The 14428-nt window shown below is 33.7% G+C and overlaps 1 protein-coding gene and 1 pseudogene across 1 annotated transcript in view; one reads left to right on the forward strand and one right to left on the reverse strand.

Annotated features, from left to right (window-relative positions):
• Window positions 1-5477, forward strand: part of LOC141508624 (NACHT, LRR and PYD domains-containing protein 14-like) — a 44061-nt gene extending 38584 nt beyond the window's left edge. The window contains exon 12 of the mRNA XM_074217402.1: window positions 4979-5477. Within this exon, the coding sequence (XP_074073503.1) occupies window positions 4979-5072 (94 nt within the window). The 3' untranslated portion in view covers window positions 5073-5477. The remainder of the gene's footprint in view (window positions 1-4978) is intronic.
• Window positions 5478-12656: 7179 nt separating this feature from the next.
• Window positions 12657-13493, reverse strand: LOC141489038 (complement component 1 Q subcomponent-binding protein, mitochondrial pseudogene; annotated as a pseudogene).
• Between the last annotated feature and the right edge of the window lie 935 nt (window positions 13494-14428).

Here is a 14428-nt window from a genome sequence, read left to right on the forward strand (position 1 = left end):
AAATAAAAAATAAAATACTCTGTGATAAAGAACCTTTGTAATCCTTGCATTTTTTTTTAGGATTTTGCAAGGCAAACGGGGTTAAGTGGCTTGCCCAAGGCCACACAGCTCGGTAATTATTAAGTGTCTGAGACCGGATTTGAACCCAGGTACTCCTGACTCCGGGGCTGGTGCTCTATCCACTGCACCACTTAGCTGTCCCAATCCTTTCATTTTCACAGACTCAGTAGATTAAACAAAGATGCCCATTTTCACACTCAATAGATTAAGTGAAGATGCCCAAAGAATGCTGGATGACATAAAAATGAGCCATTCCCATCTGACAATTGAATCTTCCAACTGATTCAATTAAATGTGTTCAAAAAGTAACTGATGTGGACTAAGACTCAAGCTAGCTGCTATTGCAATATCTGGAGAGAAATCACTGTGTAGGTGTTTGAATTTCACATATATCTTATCTATTCAAACATGGATGTAAAAGATTTCAGATTTTTGGAAATACAGGTTAAAGAAAATGCAAGTTAAAGTTAAAAGTAGACTTAGATGAACCAGGAAAACAATATATACTGTGACTACCACAATGTAAATTGAATAAATAACAACAAATAAAAACTGAATGTTGTGTCATTAGGATAACAAAATTTGCTCCCAAAGAAGATATATCATAATATCCCCTCTTTGTTTGCAAAGGTGGGCAACATAGAATGTGAAAAGCTTCAGATACTGATATGTTTGTTAATATTTCTGGTCTACTTTTTTTCTTTCTCTTTCTTTTTATTCTTAGTAACTAACATCAAATGGTTCTTTGGGTAGAGGAGAATATGTTGGGGAAATTAGAGGAATAAGCAGAGAAGGACAAGAACAGGTAGTTTTGAAAAGATAGTTAAACTACCTTTAGTCATTTGAAAAAAAAAATACCGTAAATCACTGTTAATTAGAGAAATGCAAATTAAAACAACTCTCAGATACCACCTCATACTTATTAGATTGTATAAAATAATGGAAAAGAAAAATGATAAATGCCAGAGTAAATTTGAAAATAAATAAATATATTAATGAAATGTTGTTGCACAATTTGGAATTAAAGTTTGAACAGGTTTTGGTCTAAGATTTTGATGGAATAATATCATGTTCTAAGAAATGATGAGAGGTATAATTTCACAAAAGTCTGGTGAGATTTATATAATCCAATGCAAAATGAAATTAGAAGAATCAAGAGATCATTGTACACAGTAACAACTACATTGTAATAATGATCATCTAAAAAAGATTTAATTATTTTTCCAAGATAATTCTGAAGGACTCATGATGAAATAAGAGAGAGAACTGATGAACTCTGAATGAAATTTATATTATAATTTTCTCATTTTATTTATTTTTGTAATGACATGACTAATGTGAACAGAAGTTTTACATAATTTGGCACACACACACATATATTTAAAGTTGATATATTGTTTGTCTTCTCAATAGACAGAGCATGGGCTGAAAGGAGGTAGATAATCTGATGCTCAAAGTTTTAAAAAATGCTAAAAGAGAGATAACTTTTTTAAAAAAAACTGAGTGAACAATGTAAAAAACAAACAAACAAACCTCAAAACTTTCAAATGACTGCCAAGGGTAATTTCAGCTCCTCAGCTAACCACATCAATAATCCATTTGTCATCCTTGACTCCTCACTGTTTTTCACTCCTCATATATATTTCTACGTTTGATGATTTTTGCCTTTTAAAAATCTCTAGTGTGTGCCCCTTTTTCCCGTTCTGATGTTATGAAAACCCTGGTGCACACCACCTCAGAATGTACTGTTGCAATATCCTGTAAGATGCTTTCCTGTGTCAAGTCACTATAATTCCAGTCCATCCTCAGCTCAGCTGTTAAAATGATCTTCTTAAAATTAAGGCAGGTCTGATCATCATCATCATCATCATCGTCGTCATTATTCTCAATAAACATTCAGTATCTCAGTCACTTCCAGTATCAAAATATAATATTATCTCTATGGTGTTCAAAATGTCTGATAATCTGACTTCCCTTCGTGTTGTATAATATGTTATTCAACCCTATATATTATGAAATCCAGTGACTCAAGTCTTCTTTTCCTCAAATAAGATACATTGTCTCTTGACTCTGTGACTTTTTCTGGTTATTTTTCATATTCTTTTCCATCACATTTAGCCCCTGTCTTCTGTTATATTCTTCAAATTTCCAATAAAACTTCACATTTTTACAAAAAACATTTTCTTATCCTTAATTCTAATTTTCCCTCTCCTGATTATTTCTGTTTCCTGAATATAATCTATTTGAAAATAATTGTTTGCATGTTGTCTCCTCCATTAGAATATGAGACCCTGGAGGCCAGGGAATTTATTTTAATCTTTTATTAGTATCCTCAATGTTTAGTATAGTGCTTGTCATATAATTGGCATTTAATAAAGATATAGTGGTCATGGGGTGAAGACAATTGGATAATCAGGATTTATGAAATTAAGTTATTTTTTAAATTGTCTAATAAAGGAGTGAAGATTCAGCTACAGAGATTTAGGAAATTTAATTATGCCAATCTAGAAAGAAGCTGTGGGGAGTAAAATCCTCTCTCTAGGTTTATTAGCTTTGGCATACATACAGCTTAGGTAACTGTTTAGTTAACACATTTTAAAAATGATATAGTATACTTAAAAATCTTAGAATATCAGCTAAAATCATATGATATAATTAATATCTTCTTCAAAGTTATAGAAAAAAGTAAATTACATAAATCATGAGCATTCCTAGGTACAATCACCAAAATTTAGCAAAAAGAACTAGAGAAATTCAATTAAAAATAACTACAGTATAAAAAAAATACTTGGGAGGGTGGCTACCAAGACTTACCCAGGGTCTTAATGAATTTAACCATGCAGAAATACGTGTCTAAACGAATGGAAAAAAATATTATTTGTTCATGGATAAGTTGGACCAATATAATAAAATGGCAGTTGTAACTAAATTTATTTATTTACTCAGTTATGTATCAATCAAATTCCCAAAAGAATAATTTAGTGTTCTAGAAAACTATATTAAAATTCATATGGATCAATGAAAGTTTAAAAATATTAAAGATTTTTTTAACTAAGAACTGAGGTGGTTTAGCATTATCAGTTCAAAGTGTATTACAAAACTAACAATTGTAGCAATTTTACTGTACTTATGAGAAAAAATTAGAAAAAGGTGTGAGAAAGAGATTACAACAAATAGAAGAAAACAGAATAGAATAATATTTGATAAAGTCAAAGATACCCTACAGAAGAAAGACTAATTATATGTAACAAATATCAATGTGGCATAAATTAAGTTTGAATAAATGAGTCACATTATACAGGAATTTAAGATCCAAATGAATACATGATCTAGATATAAAAGGATACATCAAGAACAAATTACAAGAACATGGAAGAAATTAACTTTCAGGTGTACCAATAAAGGGAAGTGTTTATAATGAAACAATTGATAGAAAGGATTAAAGAAAATAAAATGGACAACTCTGGAATTTTGGAGGCTCAGTCATGCCCTCTGTAATAAAGACCTGAGAATTAATGAAGGTCAGAATGGTGACCAGAAAAAAAGGAAGGAAAAGAAAGCCCTAAGAGGGATGTCATCAAGTATTCTAAGGGCTATAATGTGGGGAAAGGGATTAGACTTGTTTTTCTTGAAACCAAAAGATAGTACTAGTAGCAAAGATACGTTATTTCAAAGTTAAAGCAAAACAGCATTACCTAACAGTATAAGATGTTCCAAAGTGTTATGGTTGAGTATGAATATAAGAGGTTGCCCAACATAGAGCAAATGATGTAAAATGAATGCTTCCAAGTTACCAAGTATAAGGTTTAGAATTGAAGAAATCTGGGACAACTAGGTGATCACTGGCCCTGGAGTCAGCAGGACTTGAGTTCAAATCCTACTGCAGACATTTAATAGATGCCTAGCTGTGTGATCTTGGGCAAGTCACTTAATCCCATTGATTTAAATAAATAAAATTTTTTAAAAACAGAACTGAAGAAATCTTTAAGGAAGAGGAGGTTTCTGGGGCTTGCTAATGAGCCTTTTTAAGGTTATAGGTGAAGTTTAGACTCCTATATGGCACATCAAGTTTGGCTTGCTCTTTGGTGAAATGTGTATCTTGAATATTTTCTGAGATTCTCATTGGCAGAAAGCTGCCCAGCAGGATATTTATTTGTTTGGCCACGACAATTCTTATAGCAATTCATTAAAGTGTACAGGATATGAAACTTTCCTTATTTAAGAGAATACACACTCATGAAATTGTAGTTTTGAAATATTAAATGAGAATTCTATCTATTATTATTTCCTGAATGATTTAGCATCTAGACAGTAACTTCCTGTACTTGATGACTATTTGATTAAACAGTAAAAATCTCAGCATAAATTTCATACAAATGACAATTCTCCAGTGAAAAGTTTTACCTTATTCGTGGAAAGTCTTCACTCTTTCCTTTGGCTCTACCAATATATTTATTCCTTCTCAGGTCTAAAGCTCAATTTCTTAAATCTTGTTTCTTCCTGTTTTTCATTCTTGGAATGCATGTGATCAGCTTTTTCTTCTTAGAATCTAAGTCCTTGGAGCCAAAGGGGCAAGAATAGTTTTATTTTTGTCTTTGCATTCCAAGCACCTGCCACAAAAAACTTTAAAGTTTTAACTTTTCAAGTAGCAAAATCAATTTTCAGCAGTCATTTTAGCAACAATCATTTGAGTAACAAAAAGTGAACTTTGACTATCCTGATTGTTGAACTTTGACTATCCTGATTAATACTTCAAGACTCTTACCCTCAATCTTTCTGTTTCTTTCTAATCCTGTATGGAAAACATTTTGGCATTTTTTGACAAAAAAAATAGGAGGGTATGAGAAAACTGTAAGGATTAACAAAAAAGGAAAATAATCTTTGTTAAAGAACTTTTGTAACCTTTGCATTTTCACAGACTCAGCAGATGGCAATTAAGTGAAGATGCCCAAAGAATGCTGGATGACATAAAAATGAGCCATCCTCATCTGACAATTGAATCTTCTAACTGATTCAATTCAATGTGTTCGAAGAGTAACTGATGTGGACTAAGACCCATGCTAACTGCTATCACAACATCTGGAGAGAAATCACTGTGAAGGTCTCTGAATTTTGCATACATCTTATCTATTTAAACATGGTTTAAAAAGATTTCAGATTTTTTGAAAATACAAGTTAAAGAAGCATAGGGAGACTTAGGTGAACCAGGAAAACAATATCTATCTCTCTCTCTCTCTCTCTCTCTCTCTCTCTCTCTCTCTCTCTCTCTATCTATCTATACTGTAACTACAACAATGTAAATTGATTAAACAAAAACAAAGAATTCAAAACGAATATTGTATAATTAGAATAACAAAATTTGCTCTCAAAGAAGATATATCATAATATCCCTTCTTTGTTTGCAGAGGTGAGCAACTTAGGATGTGAAAAGCTTCATATATTGATATGTTTGTTAATATTGCTGATCTATTTTTTTCTTTCTCTTTCTTTTTATTCTTAGTAATATCAGATGGTTCTTTGGATAGAGGAAGATATATTGGGAAATTAGAAATCTCTCTTTCTAAATATATCCACACATATTTACATGTATGCATGTATATATGTATATGTATATATATACATACATGCATTAAAAAAAAAATCCTGAAATGATAAGCATACAGAAATATAGCAAAGAAACAAATAGAATATTATATGAAAGAATTCTAGTGAATTGGCATTAATAGACAATGGGGCAGAAAGCAGAGAGGAGATAAATGTCAAAAGAATTGCAGTATTTCTTAAATAAATGCTCATTCTGATATAGATAACATAGTTGTCCCTGCCTTCACATGGATTCTTGTGATCTGAAATGGTAAGTGATAGCTGGAGCTAGGAGTTCTCAGTTTTAGTCTACAAAGAGGAACTTCTATAGTTTCACAAACAAAATAAGCCTAGTTATTAGGAATCCAAATATATTTTCATTCAATTCAATAAATAAATCCTCATTAAATGACTCCTTTTAAGGGTGTGCCAATTTTACATATTAGTAATATGCAAAGTGAAAATCAGCAGTTTTGTCTTAGCTCTATATCCTCAATCACAAAGTCTAACAAAGCATGACAGACTGATTTATTACTGGGTAAGTTAAGAAAAATATGTAGTGAATCATTTTTTTCTAGTTTAGAGCAACTTAAGACCAATACAAATGATGTAGACACTAGGGGGAGAACTGGTTAATAACTCATCACAGCAGTAATTTAGAACACAAGGATGTGAATTAATCACAAGTGGCTGAGAGTAGCCTAGTATCCAGGATTAGTAAGGGAACAGAACATCTGGGCAGAAGTATAGCAAAGAAACAGTGTTATATGAAAGAGTTTTAGTGAATTAGTATTTTTATTTTATTTTTTAGGTTTTTGCAAGGCAAATGGGGTTAAGTGGCTTGACCAAGGCCACACAGTTAAGTAATTATTAAATGTCTGAAGTCGGATTTGAGCTCAGGTACTCCTGACTCCAGGGCCAGTACTCTTATCCACTATGCCACCTAGCCAGCCGTGAATTAGTATTAATAGAGGACATTTTGTTCCAGCAATTGGAGGAGAAACAGGTCCCACATGGAAACTCATCTAACTAATATCAATGTATGATTCATATTTCCAGGGTCAAGAAGAGGAGTAACTGAGAAAGAGAGAATTAAATGTAAGCAGTTAAAATAAATTTGTAAAGGGAAAGGAAAAATCCAGAAACATAGCTATCTGACTCTGAGTCCATGGACAGAGTGAAGACTCGTTTCTATAATGCTGCAATAGAATAAACCAGAGTAGGAGAACAAAATCAAGGGAGTAGACAGCAGTTCAATCACTTTGAAACTGCAGAATCTCCTAGTGCTCTCACTGTACCTCAGTCTAGTAGCAGTCTATAGAAACAATCACAAACATGTCTTCAGATAACACCACTCTGAAGGCACTAAAAACTTATAGACACCCAGAATAAACTGTGAAATCAGCAGAAGGGCATAAAAGACACTCAAGCTAAATATCTATTATTTGCCCTTGCCATGTAGTGAACAGAGCCAAATATTGACATAAAATCCTAAGTCAAAAAATAGGCTGATCAAAGGAGAAAAAAAAACACCAAAACACTTGGCCACAAAAAATGACAGTGATGACAGAAAACTCAAGATAAAAAGAGAAAAGAAAACAATGCCCAGTAAACATCTGCAAACTAAACTCCACAGAAAAATTCAGATTCGAAAAAAACTATAAGAATTCTTAGAAGAGTTAAAGAAAGATTAAACAGTATATATTTTTTTAAAAGTAATTGAGTGTAGTAGAGGAAAATTGTAGAAAGAAATGAAAGTAGTGGCAGAAAACTATGAAAATAGAATTAACCTAATTAGATACAAATGAGTTACCAAAATATTGAAGAAAATAACTTCATAAAAATCAGAATTCATGAAGTACAAAGCCTAATTTAGAAAATAATGCCTTAAAAATTAGATGTAGTCAACTTAATGGTTCTATGAACCATTAAAAACAATAAAATAGGTAAAAAATAGGAAAGGAAAAGAATAGAAAAATGTGAAATAGTTTATAAATAAACAATTGACAAAATAATTTTAAGAAAGATAATTTAGGAATTATTGGACTACCATTAAATCATAAGGAGGAGGGGGAAGAATTCATCTTATATCAGGAAATTTTAAAGGAAAACTGCCCATTTATTCTTGAACCAAAGGCAAATTAAAAATTAAAAGAATTTATTGATCACCTCCTTAAAGAATTCCCCAAATGAAACTCCCAGTAATAATATAGTTCAAATCCAGAACTTTTAGGGGAAAAAGAAAATGCTACAAGCAGGCAGAAAGAAATAATTCAAATACTATAGTCAGTCAGAATCATACAAGATTTAGAAGCCTCTGTATTAGATTAGAAGACTTGGAATTTGATAACTTAAATGGTATGGTATAAGAGTCAAGATTATAACCAATATTAATCTACAAAGAAAAATTGAATATACTCTTTCAGAGGAAAAATAGAAAATGAAATGAAATTTTCTAGCCTTCTTGATGAAAAGACCAGATTTGAATAGAAAATCTGACATTTAAACACAAGACTCAAAAGAAACATAAGGCAAACGTGGATGAAAAATCATAGGGAACCTAATAAAGACAAACTATTTGCATTCCTGTATACTGAAACTCTTAAGTACTTTCTTATTATTAGATAAACATTTAAAAGGAGTCTACATAGATATGAGTGTGAGTTTATCTTGTGGGATGATCAAAAAAACTGAAAAATGATAAATGGGAATGTACTGGGAGAAAGAATATAGAAGGTTATCTTACACAAAAGAGGCACAATGAAGAGAAAAATGGAAGGGGCCAGACAAAACTTTAATGTTGCTATTGGCTGAACTAGTTCAAAAATAAAATCAAAGGTACAGATATACACTGAGCTAGGTATAAAACTTCATCTTACCAAATAGGGAAGTAGGAGGAAAGGGGGATTTTTAAGAAAGACAGTAGATTAAGGGAGACAGAGATTTTAAAAAAGATATAGCTTTTTGAAGTGGACAGGGTTAAAAAAGGTTATGTAGAAGTGGGATATAGGAAAATAGAGATTTAGGATCATAATTTATAATTCAAATCATAACTCATCTATAAAATGGAACAGCAAAATTGATTAGAAACCAGAATCCAACAATGTGCTGTCTATAGGAAACATTTTTTTTGGGGGGGGGGGAAGCTATATGCATAGCATTAAAATAAGGGGTTGGAAAATAATCTAATATGCTTCAGTTGAATTAAAAAAGTGCAGTAGCAATCATTATCTCAGACAAAGCAAAAGCAAATCTTGGGGAGGCTAGGTGGCGCAGTGGATAGAGCACCGGCCCTGGAGTCAGGAGTACCTGAGTTCAAATCTGGTCTCAGACACTTAATAATTACCTAGCTGTGTGGCCTTGGGCAAGCCACTTTACCCCATTTGCCTTGAAAAAATCTAAAAAAAAGCAAATCTAATTAGAAGAGATATTCAGGGAAGCCATATTTTGCTATAAGAGCCTATAGATAGTGAAGTCATATCAGTATTGAATATATATGAACCAAATGGCAAAATGTCCAGTTTCTTAAAGGAAAAGTTAAATGAGATACAATAAAAACTAAATAGTGAAAGTATACTAGTTGGGAACTTCAATATTTCCCTCCCAGACCCAAATAAATCTTAAGGAAAATATAAACATGCAAAAAAGGAGATGAATAATAAAGAGATGAATAGTATTTTGGAAAATTCAATTTAATTTAAAATTTTAGAAAAGTTAGAGATGATGGCTCTGTAGAAGACACTGAAGTAACATACTATTTTATCAGCTGTACATAACTCCGCAAAAGTGATGATGTATTATGTATTTAAAAAAAGCTCAAAAATGCAGAAAATCAGAAATGTTAAACAAATATTTTATCAAAATGCAATAAAATTACATTCAATAAAGACCTTTTGAAGCATAGATTAAAAAGTAATCAGAAATTAAGTAACCTCTTAAAGAATATCTGGGTTGAGGGGCGGCTAGGTGGCTCAGTGGATAGAGCACCAGCCATGGCTTCAGGAGTACCTGAGTTCAAATTTGGCCTCAGACACTTAATAATTATTTAGCTGTGTGGCCTTGCAAAAGTCTAAAAAAGAAAAGAAGAATATGTGGGTTGAAAAATAAATCATAGAAATAATGACAACAAAGAGACAATATATCAAAATTTGTGCGATGCAGCCAAAACATGACTTAGATTTAAAATTATGTATCAGAATGCTTAAATTAAATTAAAAAAAAAGAGCAGATTAATGATTTAGGCATAATAAAAAGAAAGAGCAAATGAAAAAATGTCCAATTAAATACCCAAATCAAAATCTAGGATCAGATATATTAACAAGTAATTAACAACATAATAATAAATAATCTCAGTACTTATTAGGTTATTGGTTAAAAAAAGGTAAAAATGAATTCTAATAGATACCTTTTATGACATAAATATGATCTTGATACTAAAAAGAAGGGAAATCAAAAAAAGAATGAAAATCAGTCATAACTCTAAGGAAAATTGATGCAAAAATTAAATAAAATCTTTTCAAAGAGATTACAGCACTATATCACAAAATTACATGCTATAACAAAGCTGAATTTTTTCAGAAATTCATGAAATAATAATATTGGAAAACATAAATATAATTAAAAGATGATATAGCAATTATCCATGTCAATGATAAAAACAAATTTTCAATGAATGCAGAAAAGGCTTTTGACAAAATATAATACTCATTCTGGCTAAAATAAAAATATTTGAAAACAGGAATAAATAAAACGTGTTAAGTAGTACCTCTCTAATATCAGGAACAAGCATTATATGTAAGGGAATATATTATAAGCCTTTCTAGTAAACTAAATGACATAGGAAGACTATTCATCATCACTTATTAGTTTGAATTTTACTAAAAATGCTAACTATAATAATAAGACAAGAGGAAGGTTAAAGTAATATAGACAATGTTGGTTTTTATAACATGACTATGTAAATTAATTCATTTCATTCAGTTACCTTTGAAATAGCCAAAAAATTACTACATAAAACAGGAAAAAATAATTTTAAAAAATTCTTTTTGAAGAAGAATATCAAGGGAATCAATTTAAAAATGGAAGGAAAATAGATCTGACAGTATCTTATTGTTGTTGTTATTGCTATTGTTGTTGAGTCATTTTTAGTCATGTCTAACTCCTTAAAGACCTATCTGGGTTCAGTTTTGTTTTTAAATTTTATTTCATTTAAAAAAAAATTTCTCCCAATTATATGCAAAGGGAAGTTTTAGAATTTACTTCCAAAGCCTTGAGTTCCAAATTCTCTGCCTTCCTCTCACCCCACTCCCCTTCAACCAACATAATTCCCTCACACAAAGAAAGAGAAACCTCAAGAAAAATAAAGTGAAAAAAGAGTATACTTCAGTCTTTATTCAGATACCATCAACTCTGTCTTTAGGATGAATAGCATTCTTTATCATAAGTCCATCAGAAAAATTCAATATTTTTTCCTACACTTGCTATTGCTAGCTGTATTTCCCTCTATCCTATTACCCCTACTCCCATTTATTCAATTCTCTCTCTCTTTTTCCTTTCACCCTCTCCCTCCTCAAAAGTGTATTGCATCTGACTATGTTCACCCACAATCTTCCCTCTCTTTTATCACCTACATCCCCATTTCTTCCCCCTGTCCCTTTTCTCTCATCCCTTTCCCCTCCTCTTTTCCTCTAGGGTAAGATAGATTTCTATACCCAATTGAGTATGTATATTATTCCCTCTCTGAGACACTTCTGATGAGAGTAAGACTCACCCACATCCCTCACCTCCCTCCCCCCTCCACTCCATGGCAAAAGTTTTCTCTTGTCTCTTTTATGTTAAATAACTCATCCCACTCTACTCTCCTTTTCCATTTATTCCATCTTTTTAATATATTATAGTTTCAAATTCAGCTCCTTCCTGTGTCTTGTCTATATATATATATATATATATATATGAATTATATATATATTTTTCCTTCTATATATATTCCTTCTATCTGCTCTAATAATTGAGAAGGTTTACATGAGTTATCAGTATCATTTTTCCATGCAGGAATACAAACAGTTCAGGTCTGTCATGATTTGCCTTTCCAATCTTCATTCTCTATGCTTCACCTGAGTCCTGTACTTGAAGATCAAACTTTCTGTTCAGGTCTGATTTTTTCATCCCAAAAGTTTGAAAGTTCCCCATTTCATTGAATGCTCATCTTTTCCTCTGAGAGAGTATGTTCAGTTTTGCTGGGTAGGTGATTTTTGGTTGCAACCAAGCTCTACTGCATTCTGGAATATCAGAATCATCAGTCCTATGAGTCCTTAATATAGAAGCTGCTATATCTTGTTGTATCCTGACTGTAACTCCATGGTATTTAACTTGTTTCTTTTTGGTTGCTTGTAATATTTTCTCCTTGACTTGTAAGTTCTGAAATTTGGTTATGATATTCCTGGCAGTTTTCATTTTGGAATCTCTTTCAGTAGGTGATGTGTGGATTTTTTCCATTTCTATTTTGCCCTCTGCTTCTAGGATATCAGGACAGTCTTCCTGGATTATTTCTTGAAAAATTAAGTCTATATTCTTGTTTGGTCATGATTTTCAGGTAGTTCAGTAATTTTTAAATCATCTCTTCTAGATTTGTTTTCCCTGTCAGTTGCTTTTTCCAATGAGATATTTCCACATTTTCTTCTAGTTTTTATTCTTTTGGTTTTGCTTTATTGTTCCTTGATTTCTCACATGGTCATCAGTTTCCCTTAGCTTCATTCTACATTGAAGGAGGCATTTTTTTCAGAGAGCTTTTATATCACCTTTTCCATTTGGTCAATTCTGTTTTTTTTTTTAAGGGTCCAAGCAGTTTTTTATTTTCATCATTCTGTGGTGGTGTACAAAAATACTAGGAAAGCAAGTAAATAAAAGTGGGTTAGGAACATAATTGATATTTATGTCTGCCAGTATTTTAGCTGACTTTCCCATGATAGCTTCTAGAAGTTCTAGCTCCACATGGTCTTTCTGCCTCAGCCTCCCTACTGACACTTGATAAAGCCTTTCAGATCTTCCAGGAAGTTGATGTATTCCTGGTGTTCGAGGGCTGCGCTGAGCTCAATGAGTTCATCTGCAAATGTGTTGTCCACCCCTCGGTCAGCCAGGAAGTCCATCAGGTGCTCGTACAGGGCCCAGTCCAAGGAATCTGTGTTCAATGTGTAGTTGGTATCCTTCCAGTCAGATTCACTGGTGGGTTGAAAATTCACTTCCCGGATGGAGAAAATGTCACTCTCAAACTCTTCCTCCTATCCAACCTCATCCTCTGGATAGTGGCAGTCCAAGACAAGGGCCTTCTTGGTTTTGTCCTTCACAACTTCCACCACAAAGTTTGGGGTTGACGTAAGTTCAGGCTCTTGCTGTTCTTGGGCTTTCTGTCCCTCTGGTGGCTCATCATCAAAGGTTGGCAGGATACTGTTGTTAATATTGAATGTGACTGTGATCCTCTCCCCAGCTAATCTCTGGATTAGCTTGGCTTCTGTTCCTTGTACATCCAGTTCCCAATCTCCGGACATCTTGGGGAGAGATTTGTGTTTCTGGATTTTCCTCTCCTCTTTAGTTTCATCTGTCAGAAATTCAGCAAAGGCCTTGTCTCCCTTGGTGTGGAGGCCCCCGCACGTGCACGAACAGAGCCTGGGCTCGCTCCAGGGCGGCTGCAGCAGGCATGGACATGCGGGGCCCAGCCCGCCAGCCACTGCTCCCAGGAGGCCTCTGAAGGTGCACGTGGAGGCGGCCAGGGCTGGCTGCAGCATCAGGAGGGCAGCAGGGCGCAGGGCCCAGGCTGGGGGGCGCAGCAACAGTGGCAGCAGCAGCGGGGCCATGGCCAACATACACACCCAATTCTGTTATTTGAGACATTCTTCTCCTCATTGCCCTTTTGGACTGTTTTTTCCATTTTACCCAAATTAATTTTTAACATCTTATTTTCTTCAGTATTTTTTGTATATCCTTCACCAAGCTGCTGACTTGGTCTTCATGATTTTATTGCATCACCCTCATTTTTCTTCGCAATTCTTCCTCTACTTCCCTTGCTTGATTTTCAAAATCATTTTTGAAATCTTCCATAGCATGAAATTAATTCATATTTTTTGGAGGTTTAGAATTCAGAAGTTTTGATTTTGTTATGTTCTGAGTGTCTATTTTGATCGTCCATAGGGTCAAAGAAATTGTCTATGGTTGTATTTATTTTCTTCTGTTGTTTGCTCATTTCCCCAGTCTGGGATTTGATCTAATCTCTTCTTAAGGTGGGCTCTGCTTTCAGGGTAGAGGATATCCCAAACTTTTGAGGGCTTTTAAAACTATTTTCAGGAATACCCTCCCCACCTCCCCAGACACCTGCAAGATCTCAATTCCTCCAAGGTCTTATGAATGGCTATAACTGCTCTCCTGGCCTGTACTCTGATCTGTGGATGATCACAGACACTCCTTTCTGTCCTGCAACTGTGAGGAGGGTCCCTGCTCCACTAAAGCAGTTGTGCTTTTGCTTCTTTATCCTAAGGCTATGGCCCCAACTTGGGATCCATATCTGAATATGGATCAAGCCACATAATCTTGCCTCAGTGAATGTAAAGAGACCTCTGCAACCTCTCCAGATCCCCTCACTATCTATGAAAGCAGCTCCTGGGTGGCTCCATTCTTGGGTGACTCTCCCAGACCTGCTCCTGGTCCCTGGGGGCTGGGTCTGTGCTGAGCCCTACACTGCACTGGGCTCTGCTCTCACTCTGGTACAGGAGTTTTCCAATTGTCATTGGCAATC

The sequence above is a fragment of the Macrotis lagotis genome, chromosome 1, assembly GCF_037893015.1.
Source record: "Macrotis lagotis isolate mMagLag1 chromosome 1, bilby.v1.9.chrom.fasta, whole genome shotgun sequence".
In the NCBI taxonomy this organism is placed as follows: domain Eukaryota; kingdom Metazoa; phylum Chordata; class Mammalia; order Peramelemorphia; family Peramelidae; genus Macrotis; species Macrotis lagotis.